The 18,951-nt window shown below is 46.8% G+C and overlaps 1 protein-coding gene across 1 annotated transcript; it reads left to right on the top strand.

The window, feature by feature from the left end:
• The first annotated feature begins 15,646 nt into the window (after positions 1–15,646).
• Positions 15,647–18,795, top strand: HOPX (HOP homeobox). The gene is made up of 3 exons (XM_033059562.2): positions 15,647–15,807; positions 15,903–16,078; positions 18,321–18,795. Exons 2-3 carry the CDS (start codon positions 15,935–15,937, stop codon positions 18,396–18,398), a joined length of 222 nt encoding a protein of 73 aa, XP_032915453.1. The 5' UTR covers positions 15,647–15,807; positions 15,903–15,934; the 3' UTR covers positions 18,399–18,795.
• The last annotated feature ends 156 nt before the right edge of the window (positions 18,796–18,951 follow it).

Here is an 18,951-nt window from a genome sequence, read left to right as displayed (position 1 = left end):
ACAGGTCCAGCCGATGGAGGGCAGTGACCTGGGCACCCTCTGCTCTTTTGGAATGCTGGAGGCACAGGCAGGGGGCATGCACTGCCCTCGAGGTCCCTGTTCCTCTGGATGCTGCTCCCTGGGGCCAGATGTCACCCAACCTGGCTGGCACCCAAGAGCCACTTCCTGTGGCAAACATCAAAGCAAAATTCAAAAGCTGAAGACTCCTGGGAAGGGATGCACTCCAGAGTTGCTCTGGCAGGCCTTCCCATAGGGAGGGTGTGCAAGAACTTAGGTTTGGTCCTCTCTTTGTACTTGTCATGGATGTGCGCACATATCTTAGATTTGTTCCTTTCTGTTCCACTGAACACTGGTTTTTTGCATGTTGATTGAAATTGACCATCCTACAGTGCTTGGTAATACACAAGTGGCTTCCACCTTTGATCTCAGCCAAGCAGCACCTCCTCTCCCCTTGGCCCCAGACAATGGCTTTGTCAGGCTTTGCTGGGCAGCAGCAGTGCGGACAGAGATGTACATCACATTTCATGCCTGAGGAACATTCTCAGGTCAGTGACTTCAGGTTTGAAAAACAATAATGTTTTTGCTTTACAGTTCCTTTAAAGGGACAAATGTATCCTTACCTTCCAACACATGCCTGCTTTGATTTTCTTTGAGCAAAGACTGATCACTGATGGAGGAATGTCATGTGTGGCACAACTGGAGGGCTGGAAGCAAAAAGACCCCCAAAACAGTAGTGTACCCCAACTGGGTGTTTACGAAGGCTTATAGCTCAAAAATATTGTGAATTTCGGTACAATGGGTTTAATTATTTTAGGTTTAAAAACATTACAAAAAAAACCCCACTGTACATTACATTTAGGACCATGTTTAGAGCATTATCCAAACACTTCTTGAACTCAAGACAGTCTTGGTGCTTCCTGGGGAACCTGCTCCAGTGCCCAACTACGCTCTTCCTAACATCTACCCTAAACCTCTGCTGACACAGCTTCAAAACATAACTTATAATTGAGAGGAACGTTGGATTTGTCTTTACAAACAAGCTGTGGGTCTGCTGGTAGGTAAGACTTGCACTGAGAGATAGAAGAAACAATGGGATTGTTTCCACTGATTGATGATTGGGAAAAGACATTTGCCTTTACAAACAAACTGTAAGGTTGCTGATAAATGAAACTGGGTATTGGAAGATGAAAGAAACAATGGGGGAAAACTATGAATTCTGTAAGAATTAAAAATTAAAAGGGAGGGTTATACATTAGAGAGGAATCTAAGGTATCAGGTGTTCTGGGGCGTCTGTGCCTCTCAAGTACCTCAGCCAATGGGGAAAGAGAGAGGGAAATGCTGGGAAAATAGGATAAAAAGGAGGCTGCATCCTCCAAAAATTTGAGATATCCTGGGGGAATGCCCCATGGCCTCTCCCTTTATTTGAATAAAGCAAAAACGACTCCTCTGTCTCCTTTTTGGACATAAACCTCTAGTGTTTGTGGATTCATTCTCCTGACATAAAAATATTAACATAATAATAACAGATTCACAGCATAATACAGTGTCATAGAAGGATGTTACTGTAGTCTTTAAACATCAACAACCTTATGGTGAGCATTCCCGTTAGCTTATTATACATCTGTGAGGCCAACAAGGAGTTATGCTAGCTGAATGGCAGGATTGCAAATCAAGACAGGATCTTTTTTCTGTCTGAGCTCAGGTGGTTGAACAATATTTTGATTGATTAGGATTTTATGATATTTTCCAGTTTCATAGGATCAGCAGAGTCCTGATCTGACTGGGAGGAGAATATGCAGTCATCCATATAGATCAAAGATGTCTTACTGGCTTTTGCTAAAGAAATGTGGAGATGAATGGCTTTTTTTCCCCTGGTTGACTTACAAGAAGATCTTTTTTTAAATGATTAAATTCCCAGCTCTCCCTCCTGTGGAATTTTAATTGTTTTTAAATTTGCCCAGGAAACGTGTTTTTAAAAGTTCTCTGAACTCCACGTACTGTTGCTCAGCAGGCACAGTGTGTGTGTTTTCTGGGACAGCAGAGCTCCAGCTCCCAGTTTAACTATGGGTAGTTTGGAAGTGCTCAGCCCCTTGCTTCAGGCACCCTTTGAAGAGTATGCAGGCTTTCTCCACCAGAGGTGTTAACTGGTTAGTAACACTGGTATCTAGAGGAAAAGAGAAGTCTCTCCTGGGTGACACAGGACCATGAGCAAAATCAGAAGGGAAAGCCATGTCTGAATCCTGTAGGAGACAGTCAGTATGAAGAGCTTGGATTTGTGGATTTCCGGCTTGCTCTCTGGGGGGCAGCATTTGTTTTATTTTAAATCTCATTTTGTATTCTCAGTAGGAGGTGTAGGACAGTGTTTTTATTAATCATTATCATTTGAATGCATAAACAGTCTGTTAGGAGCTGTTTGTTTTCAACTGTATTATTATTAGTGTCATTGGTCAATCTCTTTTACTTGACAAAGTTAATTTGCTTTTTCCTTATCATTGAATCCAAGTATGTTTTTTGGAGGAGACTCTGTGGTACACAATTTGGTAGAAATGTTGACTCACAGATGAAGCTGTGGAATTCATTGCCATGTGTAAGATTGCACTGGCTTCTGTCTTAGCTTTGTGATTTTCGACTTGGTCACATAGCAACTGCTTAATTTTCTGAACTCTAAACATCTATAGAAGTTGTGCAGGTTTCTGTGCAGGGAATTCTTAGCTAGCTAATCTCAGAAAAAAACCCCAGCTTCTATCTTTGAAAGTGCCTCATCTTTACATCAAGGAAAAACTAGCCCTTGTAAGTGCTTCTTCAGTCAACTGATGAGAAAATATGCAAGAATCTGATACATGTGTTTAATTTTACCTTTTAAGCAGTTCTGAATATTTATTCCTGACATTAGGTGCAAAAGTGTTTAGAGTTGACCTAAAGCTATTCCTAGTCTGTTCCACCTTCCCCATTGAAAAATCCTACTGTGAAGTACTCTGGAGCAGAGAATAGGGCTGGGACTGAGGTCTTTAACTTGTGTAGTAATATCTAGTATCACTGTAGATTCTGTGGGATATTGCAGTAAGCCCCAAACTGCAGTCCTGGAAGTGCCTGGGTTTTCTGGAAGTCCTTTCTTATCTGCCAGTCCCTGTCAAATATTCTGGATATCCAACAATTTGCAGATGTCTGTAAATGGACACTTGAAGTGAACCCTCTCTCTTCATTTGAAGAGCATTTGTCAGAGAGGAGTGGCTCCTGTAGGAGGCTTTGGGGCTGCTGTACTGTAGCTATCTGCATGCACACACTTACCTTCTGGTAAGCTTTGGGAAACTCCAAGTAGGTTGCTTTTCTATGAATTTCTAAAAATCAGCTTTGCATTTACATGAGATTCATAGTTTTTCTTGCCCCACACTGTTTCTGCCTGTCTTGAGTTACAATACAGGATGTGATCAAAAATATCTATTTTATCACCATCTGTTGAGACCAGGTGGGGCAGTGATCCTTATCTCCATGGGAGATATTCTGCTAATGGGCCATCCATTGAAACCAGGTGGGGCAGTGTTCTTTATCTTTCCCATGACCCATCCTTCCTCCAGGGAGTTATTTTCTGCTAATGGCCCATTGGGTCCCACTGTATGACTGATAAAATGACTTCATCCCATGGGAGATGCTCCAGTCGGGGGGAAGAGCCAAGCCTTTCTTACCAAGATAAAAACTGAGATTTTGGGACACTAAGGGAGCCCTTTTTCCACTGGACTTCAGAGGAAAACCGGACTTCTCCACATCATCACTGGACCTTCGGAGGGAAACTGCACCCTGTAGAATACTGCTTCAACTGAACCACATCTGTCACTGCAAGAGGAGTGTAGCCACCATTTAATGGGACTGCTACCAATACCCTGACTGACGGGGTGTCAGGGTGTATTCTGACTCTGTCAGTGTTTGGGGTTTGTTCTTTGTAGTACTGTATTTCTATTTTAATTTCACTGGTAAAGAACTGTTATTCCTAATTCCCATATCTTTACCTGAGAGCTCCTTAATTTCAAAATCATAATAATTTGGAGGGAGGTGGTTGACATTCTCCATTTCAGAGAGAGGCTCCTACCTTTCTTAGCAAACACCTGTCCTCCAAACCAGGACACTGCCTTCCCTAGGCCTATGGTAGGAGACATAATACAGCTGGATGCACAAAGCTGTAGTGAAATGTGAGGATGTGAATGAGAGGTCACACCAGTGATTAAGTTTTTCTGCTAAGAATCATAGAATCATGTAGGTTGGAAAAGACCTTTAAGATCATCAACTCTAAACCTAACACTGCCAAGTCCCACTAAGTTGTGTTACTAATTGTAAATCCTGCAAGCAAAATGCAAATTGTGTCCCTGGTGCTTTCTCTGACTATCAACTTGCCCTTTGCCCAGAGGATGCACTCAATCCCCGTGGTCAGATCATTGATAAAGACATTAAATAGGGCTGGTCCCAACACTGAGCCCTGGGGATTCCCACTAATGACCATCTACCAGCTGGATGTAACTCCATTCACCAACACTCTCTGGGTCCTGCCATCCAGACAGTTTTTTACACAGCCGACAGTGCACCCATCCATGCCATGACCAGCCAGTATCTTCAGGAGAATTTAGGGATCTGCAACCATAATAAAATTTTAAGACTTGACTCTCTATTGAGAGCTAGATAGTATTCATGTCAGAATCAAATAGGACAAGACAATAAGCAAGTCATCTCCATGGATCAGTCAAAGTAAAGATTTCCTAAACTCTGGGCATAAGGGTCTGTAAACTCCTAGTACCACCTGTTGCTATGTCACTGAGTCTTAAAAGAGGAAAAAACTTGCATATTTTGGGGACTTCATCCACTCCTATAAAGAGAAAGAAGGATATCCTTTTAAAAAGTCATCAGAAGAGGAAAAGGAGATTTTGAACTCTGAAAACTATGTGGGCTCATGAGGAGGGAAAAAAACATTTGTAGTCCCCTGACAAACATTGCCTTTAGACTCTGCCATGCACCTGTAAGGCAAAAAAAACACATATAAGTAATAATCGGCTAGATCTTCTATACATGCAAAAAATTTGTTAAATACAAACAAAAATTTATTTCCCGTAAGGAATGCTAGAACAGGAACACATAGAGGTTTTAGGAACAGCAATTCTTCAAGATGTTCACAACTCTCCTGCTCACAATCCTAAGCCCCCTGATCTCGAGGGCCTTGGTTGGAGCAAGAGGTTGGACTAGAGACCTGGAGAGGTCATGTCCACCTCACTTATTCTGAAGTTTGCAATAGCAACAAGCTGGTGCATTTGCAACCAGCACCTGTGCTGCCCAAAGTCGGGTGTTATCAGAACCGCCAGAACCACCCCTACAGGTCTGACTACTTATGAGAAAGCACCTCTGACTACTTATGAGAAAGAATGCTCTGTGTAAGTGCTCAGCAGAAAAATGCCTCTGAGCCTTCTGCCTAATTTTCCATCTCTTGCATTCAATTTCCTTGGGTGGAAACATAATGAAATGAGTGTTTATGGTCAACAGTCTGCCATTAGGGACTGATAAGAGTACTTTATTCAGAACAGATAAAACACTTTGAGAGACTCAAGAAACCTCTAGGTCTTCAGAAATGACAGAACTGAAAAACCTCTGGCAGAGACCAGTAGGCTGTGAGCAACTACACACCAGGTGTCTCCTGTGTGTCCCTACTCCTAGGTCACCAACATTTCCAATGCAACAGCAGGCTGGACACAGAGAGCCGAGCTGGCCCCTTGTGTATTTTATTTTCCCCATGGCTCATATTTACCATGGTCAGGCACACAAGTCAGCAAATCCATTTGTATGCACAGAACAGGTGAATGGGCAGCAGAGGTTAGAATTAGTATCTTACTAAAAGCGTATCTGCTATGTGAAGTATATTTCAAGGGAAGCAGGCTCTGAAAACCCCTGACAGTCTGTTCCGGTCTTCCCTTTCCATGCAGACGAGCCTGTGCTGGACAGCAGGAGTAGCACAGGTGACCCAAATCTCTGAGCAGGGCTTTCTGCAGCCAGGCCAGAGATCTAAGAAACAGGGGATATGGTCATACATAAAGCCCTCCCTGGAGAAGATTTAACTAGCCAGCACTAGGCCTAGGATGAGAAACAGCCTTTGAAGAAAGGAGAAAAACCCACCCAGAGAAGCTAGACAGACTGGCTGTATATAGCAGCAGCCAGCCAAGAGACATAGACACTTGGAGCACTATGAGAGCAATCCCAGCCAGTGCCAGAAGCTTTTCTTCTTCTTCAAACAGCCTCAGATTGGCAGTGAGCCTCCAGAAGCTGCCCTCACTGCTGATGGGAACTGGCCCCCCAGCCTTGGGTGTCCCCCAAACCACTTCCCTCCAGCAGGACAAGATGCTAAAAGATGTGCTGTGACAAGAGTGTGACTCCCCTAAGCAGTGGTACAGCAGGTACAGCTTCGTTAGCTCAGGTTTCTTAGGCTGTTTGTGCTTGTTTGAGCCTGCTGGGCTCTCCCATGGGTTGAGCACTCTCCAGCTGCTTGCCTGTTCAGCACTGCACCCTGCTCCCATACTCCTTCCCTAGAAAGCACCCCCATCCACCAGCCCAGTCACCATACCCTGAGAGACATGGCAAGGGCACCCTCTTCCATTCTGGAGACTCTCTGCCAGGCACAATAGACACAACCAACCCTCTGATAGTGGAGTGCCTGAGCAGGGGGAAGATCCCACGAGCAGGGGATGTCCCACTGAGGGTGATCTGCTCTCTGGAGTGTCAGAGCAATGAGGAAGGCATCTGTGAATACTTCTATTGCGCTCACTCAGCTGTACCCATGACCAGCTGTGTAGAGAAGACTGTGGGCAGCTAGCATCCTTTGTCAGTGCCAGATTCCCAGGAGCCCTCTTTAGCTACCAGGTTGCTAAAGGGAACAAATTTTTTAAAGTTAATTGCTTAGGGCCCTTGAAACCACTCCCACTCAACAGGTGGAGCAGAGTCTCCATTACATTCCTTCCCTGTTCATTGTCACTGTGCAAGTCATTCTAGTTGTCTGCCAGTGTCACAGGGCACCACAGGTGCCAGAGGGGCTGTGGTGTGTGTCGCACAGAGATAACCCATCCTGCTCAATGCCCCAGCAGCTGGTGGCACCAGAGCCACCTCTCCACAATTGCCTGCCCAAACTAGTCTGACAGAAACTGCAGGCTGACAGCTGCATGGCACTGCGGCCATGAGGTGGGTACAAGAGCCAGGCACCTGTGGGCTCCCTGACATGGAATAGCGCAGGGGAAAATGTGGTCTTTGTCCCTCATGATGAAGACTGATGAAGGTCTGGGATGGTCAGCACCCATGCTCACCCTGCTGAGACCCTCGAAGTAGGTCTTCAGGATAGCATTCCTGCTGCATCTAAGAGGGCCATGTTGATGGCAGTCAAGTGGACAGAGATCATCCCTGCTTTAGGGAGGGATAAAGTCCCTTCATTGACCTTGAAGTATTTGACTTGAAATATTTGATCACTGAAGTATTTGAATCAGGACCTCCAAAACCAGGCAGCTTCAGCCTAGAGATTCAGAACAGAACAGATTTCAGCAGACATTTTCCAGCCTCTCATCTCCCTGACTTGTTCCCTAGAAAATGCACAGCCATCTAAGTCTGTGGAAGTGCATTCTCACCCTTGCACATACCCCTGGCACTCCCAGGGTAGAGTGTGGATCTACAGGTCTACTCTGTCCTACTCCCTCACTGCCTCTCACCAGTCCCACAGCCTGTGTTTTCCTGGGCTGGGCATGGCAGCAGCTCCCACGTGTGATAATGGCTTGCTGGCTCTCTCTGCGTGCTGCAGCACGTTCTGCCTACAAGCTATGGCAGTGCTGCTGAAAATCCTCCCGGCAAGGAACTGCACGTATCAACTCCCAGTTTAGTCACTTCAAAACAATTTGGTTAATAAGAGTGAGAGTAAGGAGGAAGACTATACCCCAGGCAGAGATTGCACATGTAAATACCAATGAGATGACACTGTTCTCTGAGAAGTACTGGAACAATGGGAGGAATAATAAAACACTGCAGTTTCCATCCACACAACAGTATCCCATGGACAAAGTAAAGACGGGGGTCTGATTGGAAGTCACATATGATTAGTATCTGTCTAGGATCTTTTCTACTGCTGAGGAGAGACAGGCTGAACCCTGCCCACTAAAAACAAAGGAAAATGCATGAAGGAGAGAGCAGAAGAGGCAGTTGCTGAGCCTAGGCCAGCAGCTCTGCCCCACCAGCAAGGAGCCACCTGTGCCCACCTTCTCTTCCCCCTGCCCAGAGCATGGTCTGGGTAAGCACTGTGTGCTGCTGGCTCTTGGGGTGCAACCAGTGTTGCTGCTCTCCTAGGAAAAAAAACTGATCTAAAGAACAATGACTCAGTCAAGTTCTTGTGTGTAGGGATGTCCAACAAAGACAATTACCAGCTGCATCCTGAAGAACAACAGATCTCTTATGTTACTATGGGGCAAGTGGGATATGGAGGTAGAAGTCTCATTTGGTTAGCTGCAAGTCAGCTCCTGTGAGTCAGTACTAGTTAGGCTAGTTAGAAAATTCTTCTCTAACTGAATGGAAGCCAAAATATTCTGTAAAGCATTGTTTCCAACCACTTTTTTTTTTTTATTAGAGGTCAGAAAACTCCAGCACATCAGAGAAAAAAAACCAAAACAAAAAACACTGGTAAACAAAACAGAAGATGGCTTTTGAGGTTTTCCTTTGCATTGGGGTGTTCAGAGAGAGAAAGGAAGCTTTTGCGCTCTCTCTAACACTTGGGTTGGGGTGGAGTCTGGAAAGAGCATATTTTTTAATTCACATACTCAGAAAAAGGAAAAAAAAATCTCTGCTTATTCCCCAGAGAAGGGGTGCTGGTGCTAAGCCTTGTTTTCAGGAAAAAAACATGGTAAAATTCAAGAGAGACACATGCATGAAAAGGAGGAAATATGAGCAAGTCAGACAAACTATATTATATCCCATTCTATCCTGATGGGTTGACAAGTTACTTCCCTCTCTCCTTTCCATGTTTTTTTTTTCGCTTCTGTCTCTATGCAGTGTTAAAGGAACAACAACTGGGCCAGGATGGGCATGAGCTGTGTGTTGAATGCCCACCCCACCTTCCCCCCAAATGTGACTTCAGCCAATATCTTGCCATGGAGCAATATGGATGATATTCAAGCCTCTGCAAGAGGGGTCCAGAGGAGTGGGGTGCTGAATGCAGGCTGCAGTTGCCAACCCCTCCCTGTAATGCCACAGTATTATGCAAAATTGTCAAATGCACATCACATCAGCTGTACTTCTTCTCAACAGGAAAGAAGTCTCTATGGTGGGCCTGGATGCACCCTTCATTTTGTTTCTATTTAACCTAATTCTGCCGACAGAAAGGGCCATCCTCTGCGGACAGGATCTTTTCATATCAGGTGAGGCATAAGTTGCAGCAGTACTTTGACCTTCTTCCAGGAGGAGAAATGAGGCCTAAAAGATTTTAGAAAAGGTCAGAAAAGCATTAACAAGTGCCAGCCAGATGTGAACAGATTAGTGTCATGACTTTCACGCTGTTACTGCAGGACTCCCAGCACCTCTGAAACCATTTCAATGGGGTATCTTGGCCTGAAACACATCAGTGCCAGTGCTCCCAGTGCAAGTCTGGGCTGGGTTCACAGGCTAAGAAAAAAGGGGTTTTCCACATTAAAGGGTTTCTCTCCATTGACAGTAATAAACAAGGGAAGAGAAGAACCCATCCTATTCTTGTGGGCCAGGTTACCTACATTTTGCAAAGCTTGGGGCACATGCATGGAAGGAAAAAAAGACAGCATATAAGCATAAGAAAATCTTTTTTGGACCAGAATATTTTCCCATCTGTCCTGTGACAGATGTCAGAGCAAAGCACAGACATGGGGCAGATAAGTAGATATCCCTGAGAGTCCCCCCAAGGACATGTCAGTATGCATTTTGGGACCTCTGCCTGGACCTTCCCACACTGGGGTTGAAATGAAAGACTGAGTTCTGCTGTGGGGGTCTGCTCCAGCCTCCTTGAATGCACCCTGATGCTCCCAGCCATGGCTCCTGGAGCCATCCCCCCAGACATATTGTCCAATCTGCTTGTGTGCACTCATTGCTACCCATGCTCCTGTTGCTTAGTACCAGTGATAAACAGGATCTATTCCTTTGGCCAGGTGCCTGCCCAAGGCATGCAGGATCAAGTCTTCCCCAAAAACCTCTCTGGCAGCCACTGAACAGCACCATTTGGTTTATCAGGCAGTAAAACTACATTCTGATATTGCTTGACCAATGTCATCCTGCTAGGAGAACAGGCACAGGTCTGCCTGTCCTTTGGCACAGTTCTCTCTGCAATCCCCTTGCCTTGGCCCATATTTCTCCCAGCATTACAAAACCCCTTCAGGATGGTCTTGGTTCACTGCTAAACATATGGAAAGTTTCTTGCCTGGGTTTGTCCCCAGGGTCAGGGCTCCCTGCCTCTGGCTCCAGCCAGCTCCACAGCTTTTGCATTTTGTGCCAGTTTGAGTTTCACTCTGGCAGATAATCTCAGCCACTGCAAACCATACTCAGTTTTTCATGAGTCCTTTCTTCAGCCTCTCTGATTTTCCAGTGTTCTCTTCCAGCTGTCTATAAACTGAGAGAAAAATCAGCCCCTTCCCACTGTACTCCACCCCACAAGATGCCTGTTTTTAAGCTCCTGTCAAAAGCTTCCAGACTGGGAACTGCAGGCTCCCGGGCACTTTAATCGAAAGGTCTTTGGCAGAGGAAGACGCCTTGCTCTCCTCCTCATCTCCAGCCAGGCTGTGCCTCTGAGGGCACTTGGGCTGCAACAGCAGGACAGATCCAGGATGCAGTCCTGCCCTTTTACCTAACTTGGCGGGATCACAGGGCTGACTAAAGCGACAGCAGACTCAGGAATGTTAAACCTGGACACATCATTTGCAAAACACTAAAGTGAGATGAGAATCCAGCCTTGCACAGCAGCGAGCGCTGCCGGGTTCCATCAGCAAAGGTGGGAGCGGAGTTCCTTACAGCGGCGCAGCGGGATGCAGCCCGGGCGAGAGGGGCGGTCGGGCTCGGCTAGAACTCCGCTTTACAAAGCACCGTTTCCGCCGCACCCCGCCTGAACCTTTCCTGTACCCCCGCAGGAAGCAGCCCCGGCCGGGGCCGCGTGCTGGGGCCCCGAGCGTGGCAGGACGCGCCCGACGGCTGCCGGGCCACCGAGAAACCCGTGGCGCGCACAACCACGCGCGGAGCCCTGCCAAAGGGAGGGGGTGCCAAACCTGAATTACCGGACCAGAGAGTGGCTGTGGATCCCGGGAGCTCCTGTGATTTGCGGCAGGTTTTTCAGGTCCCCGCCTGTCAAACACACACGCAGATACTTAAGCAGTCACCCAGGGACCTGCGGGGTTCTTGTTTTACACAATTCTGTTCCCTGCCAGCTCCAGGTAAGCAGAGGCTGTGAGCTGGGGATGCTGGGGTGGGTTTGCAGTTGGGGATGGGGGAATGGAGGGAGGAGCTGCCCTGTGAATGCTGATGCTAAGGAGGTCGGAGCTGCACCCAGCAGGGCAGGAAGGCTCATGCCCGGGGCAGACAGAAGGGCACCCAGGCAGGAGAGACCCCAGGCAGGGGCCACCACGGGATTCTGCCTCTGCTGCAGCAACCCCTATGCTCCTGTTTGATTTGTTCTCATCCGATATTATCTTCTAAAAGACTGGACGGGTAGCTTACAGGATGCATGACAGGTGTTTTTTCCTTATTTATGGCAGGGCCCAGTTTATTTTTAAAGCCTCTGTCCCACCTTATTCTGTGCGCCACGCTGGCTGATGTTATCTACAGCCACCCCACAGCAGGAGACTGAGCAAAGCTCAGGACAGGACATGGCTTTGCAGCAGAACAAGGGAGGGTAGGAGGGCTCGTTTGCATTGAGAACTGCCATTTTGATCCCCTGCAGTGGCAGGAAATATCTGCAAGCAGATGCAGATGCATCCCAGTGCTGACAGTGGGAGCAACGGGAAAGAGGTCAAGAAGCCCTTGAGAGGCTGTGGAGCCCCATCATCTTGGCAGGAGTTACTGCTCAGAGAGATTTCTAGGGGCTTTGGGTGCAGTAAAATAATTAGAAAGCTGCACAGCCAGGCAACTATTGTGACAACTGTTCAAAAAAGCAAAGCTGAGCAAACAGAGATCATGTCTTTTCTGGAAAAGTGATAGATTTCTGCCAGGAAATGCTGACTGCACTAGCAATGCTAGGCAAGCATGCTGGGAGACAGAAAGATGTCCTCTCCCGTTTCAGGCCAGAGCTAGGAGTCCTGCTAATAACTCCAGGGTGTTTCTGGGGAGCTAGGTGCAGCCACAGGACATGGGCAGAGTCCTATATATTTATAATAAGACTTTCTCTTGCTGCAACTTGTGTCCATCAGCCATTACCTTTTGTCTTCTCACTCCAAAATGACCCTGGAGGTGCATTTTGATAACCTATCAGCCACACTAAGAGCACCAGGTGCTGTCATGTCCATAGCAATGCTGGCTGGAGCTGCCCATGGCCCAGGCAACTAATGAACCATTTGCAAGCTTCTGCTCTCACATTGCTCTACCTAAAACCAAGACACTCAGAGCCAAGAGTGAATTCCCCAGGGGTCTTTAGTTTGACACTTAGGACAGAGCAGGTGTGGTGGTTTCCCTGTGACAGTGCATCTGACATTGTCATTTCTGCCTGGGTGAGTAAACCTCAGATGAATGACAACTGCAACCCCACAGCCCTTCTAAATGGCTAACATTCCTTGCACTGAAAAAGTCTTTTTTATTCAGTGTTGTCAAAAATTTAAGAGGAAAAAAGCAGTGAGAAATGGTGCTTTTCAACAACTAAGCCAAACAGCTGTGAGTGTCCAGATTTCTACCAGACTTAAGTAAATGTAACTGAGACAATCACCTTTCCTGCACAGGGGAGAGATGTTGGACAGCCTGAAGGCCAGGCTGCATGCCTGGGCTTAAACAAGGCTCCATTTAAGTAGTGGGCAGGTGATTAGTGGTCTCAATAGGGCAAGTCAGGGCATTTAGACACTCCTGGTGCTCTCAAGTCATGTCATATACCCCCATGTTTTAGCACCCAGGAGGTGCCAAGTGCTAGAGGCCATATGCTGCACAGGGGTCACATGGCTCCTGTAAGCCTCCAGGACATTGTGGAGTGATGTGGGGAGACTTGCAAAGCCCTCCAGGAGCCCCAGGGTTTTTGCCTTTTCCTGAAACCCATCTCATAGCCTTGAGAGGTAAAAACTGTTCTTCCAGAGCAGGGGTAGAGAGGAGACAAAGAAAAGCTATCAGGCATCACATCCCACATGCTGGGGCACCCTGAGCTGCCAGCAGGTGGAAGATACTGTGTCCTATGGGGAAATGCCTCAGGAACCTGGAAATAATGAGAAGCAGAAATAGCTGTGCAGGTGAAACATGAAAGGTGAAGCATGTGTTCCCTATGCAAATCCACACACACACATCAATGCACATTAATGTGGCAGGCTGCAAACAATGATGTATGAACTGCCAAGGCATGTTGCTGCTGGTGGCCTGAGCTAGATGAATGATCTAAAGGTGAAGAGGATCCCTTTGTGGCTGGGCTTTCTATGAGAAGGGCAGGTGGCTCAGTGGTGTGCTGAAAAAAGGAGAGGCAGGACTGGTGGCCTGAGCTTGGCCTCACCTGCATTTTAACCTCATGGAGAGCCTGGCAGCCACAGTGCTGGAGAGCAGAACCTCAAGTCCAGGGGACCTCCTTCTACCCCTGCATCTTTTCCAGAGGTCTGTAAACATCTAAGGTAAGTGAGCAGCATTCAGCAGACTCCTACTTCTTCACATAAATGAGGAACTGAATAGTGACTGCCCTCTTCCTATATGGATGCTTCTGAACTGAGCTGATCCCAGGAAAACCCAGGTAACCGCAACACTCTGCAGACAAGGCCATCTTGGCTTGCAGTACCTGGGGTTAAAGATGGTTTTTCCTCAGTCCACCTAGGGCTGGTGGGTGATACTGTCTACCAGCACTCCATCTAGCTCAGAGGTACTCCAGTGTTACACAACTACTGTGTTACAATCAGTATTTATACCAAGTGACTCAAGCAGAGTGGGCTGTTTCACAACCAACCCTGGTCTATTTATAAGCCCCTACTCAAATGGCAAAGGATTATTTTATTAGTCAAAGTACTTTCTGTAGAGGAGGCTCAGGGGCATCTTTGCATTATGAGGTAAAGTTCAAAGAAGAGGATCTCTCCAGCTTCTCACTGTGCCTGGCTCTTAGCAAGCTGCAAGACAGTTTTGAAGCTGAGCTCCATCCTAGCAGTTCTGTCAGCAAGTGAAAGCCCTGGGGCATTCAATACCCCCAGGGTACATAAAAGTGAGTTATCAGTCAATCAAGAAAGCAGTTGGGTTTAAACCTATGCATCAGGAGTGCAGAGTGATGAATGTTCCAGGATTATACCCCAGAGCCAAAGGGAAGGAAAAGCCAGACTGCAGTGGAGGTAGGGCAGGTCTGCAGCAGATGGCCTACAGGAGTCCCAAGAAGGGCCAAGGGCTCCTGGCAGCACTGGAGAGCCAGCATCACCAACCAGCCAACCTGACAGAGATGGGCCAGGCAACTGGGACAGCAGGAGAGCTGATCAAGAAAGGCCACATTTTTGCAACTGGCTCCTCCCCTGCCAATACCCCACAGCCTGGTTTCAAAAACACCACAGTGATTCAGCATCAAGGGACTTGTGCATGCTCTGTGGGGGCAGTGCGTCATGTTTTAGTTGACTGCATTAGCAAGCTGGACCCTCTATCATGTAAAAGCAAACCTGGAGCCCAGCAGAGGAGAGGTGTGTCACTTAGCCAAGATGCACTTGTTTTGCTTGTTCTTTTAGGCCAAATCTTCCAGAGATTATGCAAGGCACAAGTGGGACAAATGTTATTCTGGAGGAAAACATGGGCTTCTTAGTGCTGCCATTGCTGGGAGCACCTAGGACTGACCACTGCCAGAGGAAGCAAGTGCTTGAGCAAGACATATGCTGGGTACAGTCCTTGAGGATTTGAACACTTATACACCAAAACCCAACCAACCAACCAACCAACCAACCAACCAACCAACCAACCAACCAACCAACCAACCGGTTCAGTGATGCTCAGGAACAATAGGACAAACTGTTTATGCCCACGTGTGGCAACATTAAGTGTTACTTAAAACAATGCAGCTCACCTTCTCATGGCCAGCATTGTGTATGTCCAGCCACACTACTAAGAGAAGGACCAGGACACTGACTCTGAGAGGGGAAATAGGGTGGTTGCTGGGTCAAAGACCATGCTCCCAGAAGATCTTGTATGCTCTGTTTTATCGTTCCTTTGCACAAACTTGCCTGATCACTGAGAAGCAGGGGGAAGAAAAACAGCCTACTGGGTTAGATGTCAGATATTGTCCCTTCACCCAGAGGATAAATAATGTTTTTTAACTAATATCTTTAAATTAACCCCCTTGAACATGCCCATTGCTGTGACATCACTCCTAAGTGACGTCCAGGCCTAAATACAGCTATAAACAGGAATCGTTCCCATGGGAGTCACTCTGGCTATAAATACAGCACCAGTGGAGTGCTGAGCAGCCTGCAGCTTCCTGCCAGCTGAGGATGGTGAGACAGCTCAGCGCTGGGCACTGTTGCCGTGTGGTCACTGCAGTGAGGAAACTGAGACATGAGTTGCTGGGGGGCTGGTGCTCCCAGCTGAGCTCCCTGGCATGTCTTTGGGAAGGGAGTTGAGCCCTGCTGCAGCCAGAGGCAACAGCCAGGGTTGGGAGAGGAGGTTGGTGGGGACACGGATGGCTAATCTGGGGCTCAGCAAGTGTGGCCCCACTGGCCACTCCCAGCTTAAGCAATGACACCAGCCCCTCTCTGCAGTGCCTGGCCCCATAGACCTGCCACAGGAGAAGATGGCCATGGAAAAGCCAGTGATTCCCACTGAGGAGCAACTGGAGATCCTGGAGTACCACTTCTGCAAGGTGAATAAGCATCCTGACCCCACCACACTGTGCCTCATCGCTGCTGAGACTGGGCTCTCCGAGGAGCAGACTCTGGTGAGTATATGCCCCTCATCCCACCCCTAGTACCAGCCCCTCTCCCCCTGCATGCCTCTGTGCCCCACATCTGCCTGTCCTGTCCTGGTCTCTCTGTCATACACCTGCACCCATATGGCCCCAGCACAGCCTTCCTACAGCAGCCCCTGCCCTTCTCATGCTTTCCTCACACTGCCTGCACTCCTCTGTGCCCCATGTGCTCCCTGCTTGCACTCTCTGCATCATCGTGCACCCTGCACACTCCTCACTGCACCCAAAAGTCTCCTCTGCACCTCTGCAATCGCCAGCACAACCCTCTGCACTCACAGAGCTTTAATGCAACACAGAACCTCCCTGTGCCCCACATCCTTCCTACACTCCATATGTTTCTGCTCCTGCATGTACAACCCATGCATGCTGTTCTTCCAAACCATTTCTGATATTCTTGGATGCATAAACAATTGCTGGTTTAAGGTCTGAAGAAACTACTGTAATTTAAAAACAGATAGAGGATAGATGCAATTCCTGCAGGATGTGCTCTGAGACATGCTCAGGCTGTGCACCCTCTGCCTCAGCATCCCTAACCCCAGATGTCAGGCAAGTCTGTCAACCTCTCCGGGAGACATAGAAACCTCCAAATATCCCTCCACAGGCTGCCACTGTCTGGGAATTCCAGCAAAAACCTGTGCTCCAACTAGCTACTTGTGGGCTATCATGGGCTTCAGAAGCAAACAGCTTCTTCCCAATTCCTTCAGGTAGCAGTGCAGCTTGTTGTGATGCAGGTATTTATTAGACCCATTGCAGCATTTACGAGTATAGAAAAGAAACTCAGCTCTCTGGAAAGCTAGCAGCAGTTTGCAGAGAGCTGCCAAGCCTAGCTGTCCCCTCAGCAAAGCCAAAGGGGTATAAAAGCTGAGCTGGCTATGTCAGCATTTAGCCTGTCCCAGGGAAAGATGCTGGAACAAGCATCCATTGCACTGATAGTCTTCAGCTGGAGTAGACTGTGCTTTGGTGACAGGCAGGTATCAATCACTGCTTGTTTGAGGCAGCAAGGAGGAAGTACCCCTAAAATATCTTTTTTCTCCATCAAAATGGCACTGTTCCTTTTTTCTTTTCCCTACAGCAACTTGTAAACACAGGCCACATATGCACAGGGAACATCTGTACATGTCTTAAAATCTTCCCTGATAGCTATCTTTTTTCACTAATCTAGAGTGCTCCTAGAGATCTGGAGATGAAGGCCATGTTAGGGACAGAATCAAGACTAGGGTGATGAGCTGCAAAGTGCCTGCATTGCATAGAACACAGGGAATCATTGCCCCTGACATCTGAAGCGCTTTATCGTCTAGAAATAGCAGTCATTTTAAAAAAATGCAGTAACAATGAGATGCAAAGAGGAGATGATAATTTAGGACAGAAAATGAAATTTTTGAGAGGAGGCTAGGCTGTCAATCATATGATTGGATGTGGTCAAAGGCAGTGTGAGTGTGAGAGACACTTGCAGAGAGCACCCCGGTTGTATTATGGACCATAATAGCTTCAAAAATAACTATGAACAAATATAGCAACAAAATGAGCTACAGCAAAAGGAGTCACAGGCACATTGCCAAACAAAAGACTGAGCTATGCTTCCAGCACATGAGTTATATTTCTTTGCTTTACTTTTTTTCCTAGGTAGTGTAGCTTTAACAAGATACATTTTATCTAATATTTTAAATTGTGGCTGTCTTGAAGTGGCATTAGCAGCTCCTGGAATGGGCTTCCAGATACTAAGTTAAAATAGACATAGTGCTAAGCTACTGCTAACAGAGATGTGCATATTGCCTGAACACTAAGACAATTTTTAAACAATTTTAAAAATAGATTTATTCTTAAATTTGTTGAGAGCCAATGTGCTGTACCTCTCATGCTTTCTGAAACAGCTGAGCTTTTGATTGCTGTCAGTTTTGGACCTGCAAGTGATTGTTTCACTTCTCCAGTCACTTAAATAGACATCATCCAGCTCCTTAGCCAATCTCTCACTGTGTTCGCAAGAAAAACCTGAAGTCACAGCAACAAAAAAAGGACTCAACTATGCTGCCACGGTCTGAAGTGACCTAGAGAAATCAGTTTGAAAGAGGTGCACAAGTAGGTTGTACACAAGTAGGCAACATGAGTTCCCCTCACCTCGTCTCATGTGCTGACATATGCACCTCTAGCAAAGTTATTCAGAGGCTTCGCTCAGTGCAGTGCACTCAGTCTCTGCTTTGTTCTTTCTCTCCAGAAATGGTTCAAGCAGCGCCTGGCGGAGTGGAGGAAGTCTGAAGGGCTGCCCTCAGAAAGTGGGTCTGTCAGGGACTAGAGTATGCTGCTCCAATTCCCTTGCCTCTTATAAACCATGGTGAAGCTCTTCAGAGTGGGTTTCCTTGGGGTTCTTCTGTTGCAATAGGTTTTGTGATACAAAGTAATAATCTGCTATTTAACATAAATTTTATTTAACATGTACATAACCAGAAAAAAACCCATATATACATATACGTATACATATACATATACATATACATATACATATACATATACATATACATGTGTGTGTATACAACTTTTGATGGCTGACAACCTGTCTAGTGATTCCAACCCATTAATAGCAGCTGCACAAGAAAAGGCAATTTCATGCCCTTGTCCCAGGCTTGCAGAAAATTTGCCATGATAAATGTTCAAATATAGAATGAAGAAATAAAGATTCCTTTTCCTTACAATCCTCAGAGGCAAAGTATTTGTTCTAGCTTTAAGGTATAGATCATCCAGAGAGCAGGGCATCTGGAAAACCAAGTGTGTTGTTAAGGTGACCTGGTTAGGCTCAACATACCTGAATCCGCTCTGGATACTGGCAAACCAAGTGCCTACAGCATAAT

Source organism: Catharus ustulatus, chromosome 5 (assembly GCF_009819885.2).
Source record: "Catharus ustulatus isolate bCatUst1 chromosome 5, bCatUst1.pri.v2, whole genome shotgun sequence".
NCBI lineage: Eukaryota > Metazoa > Chordata > Aves > Passeriformes > Turdidae > Catharus > Catharus ustulatus.
The sequence above is the reverse complement of the archived record's forward strand: the minus strand, read 5'-3'. Positions and strand labels throughout refer to the sequence as shown.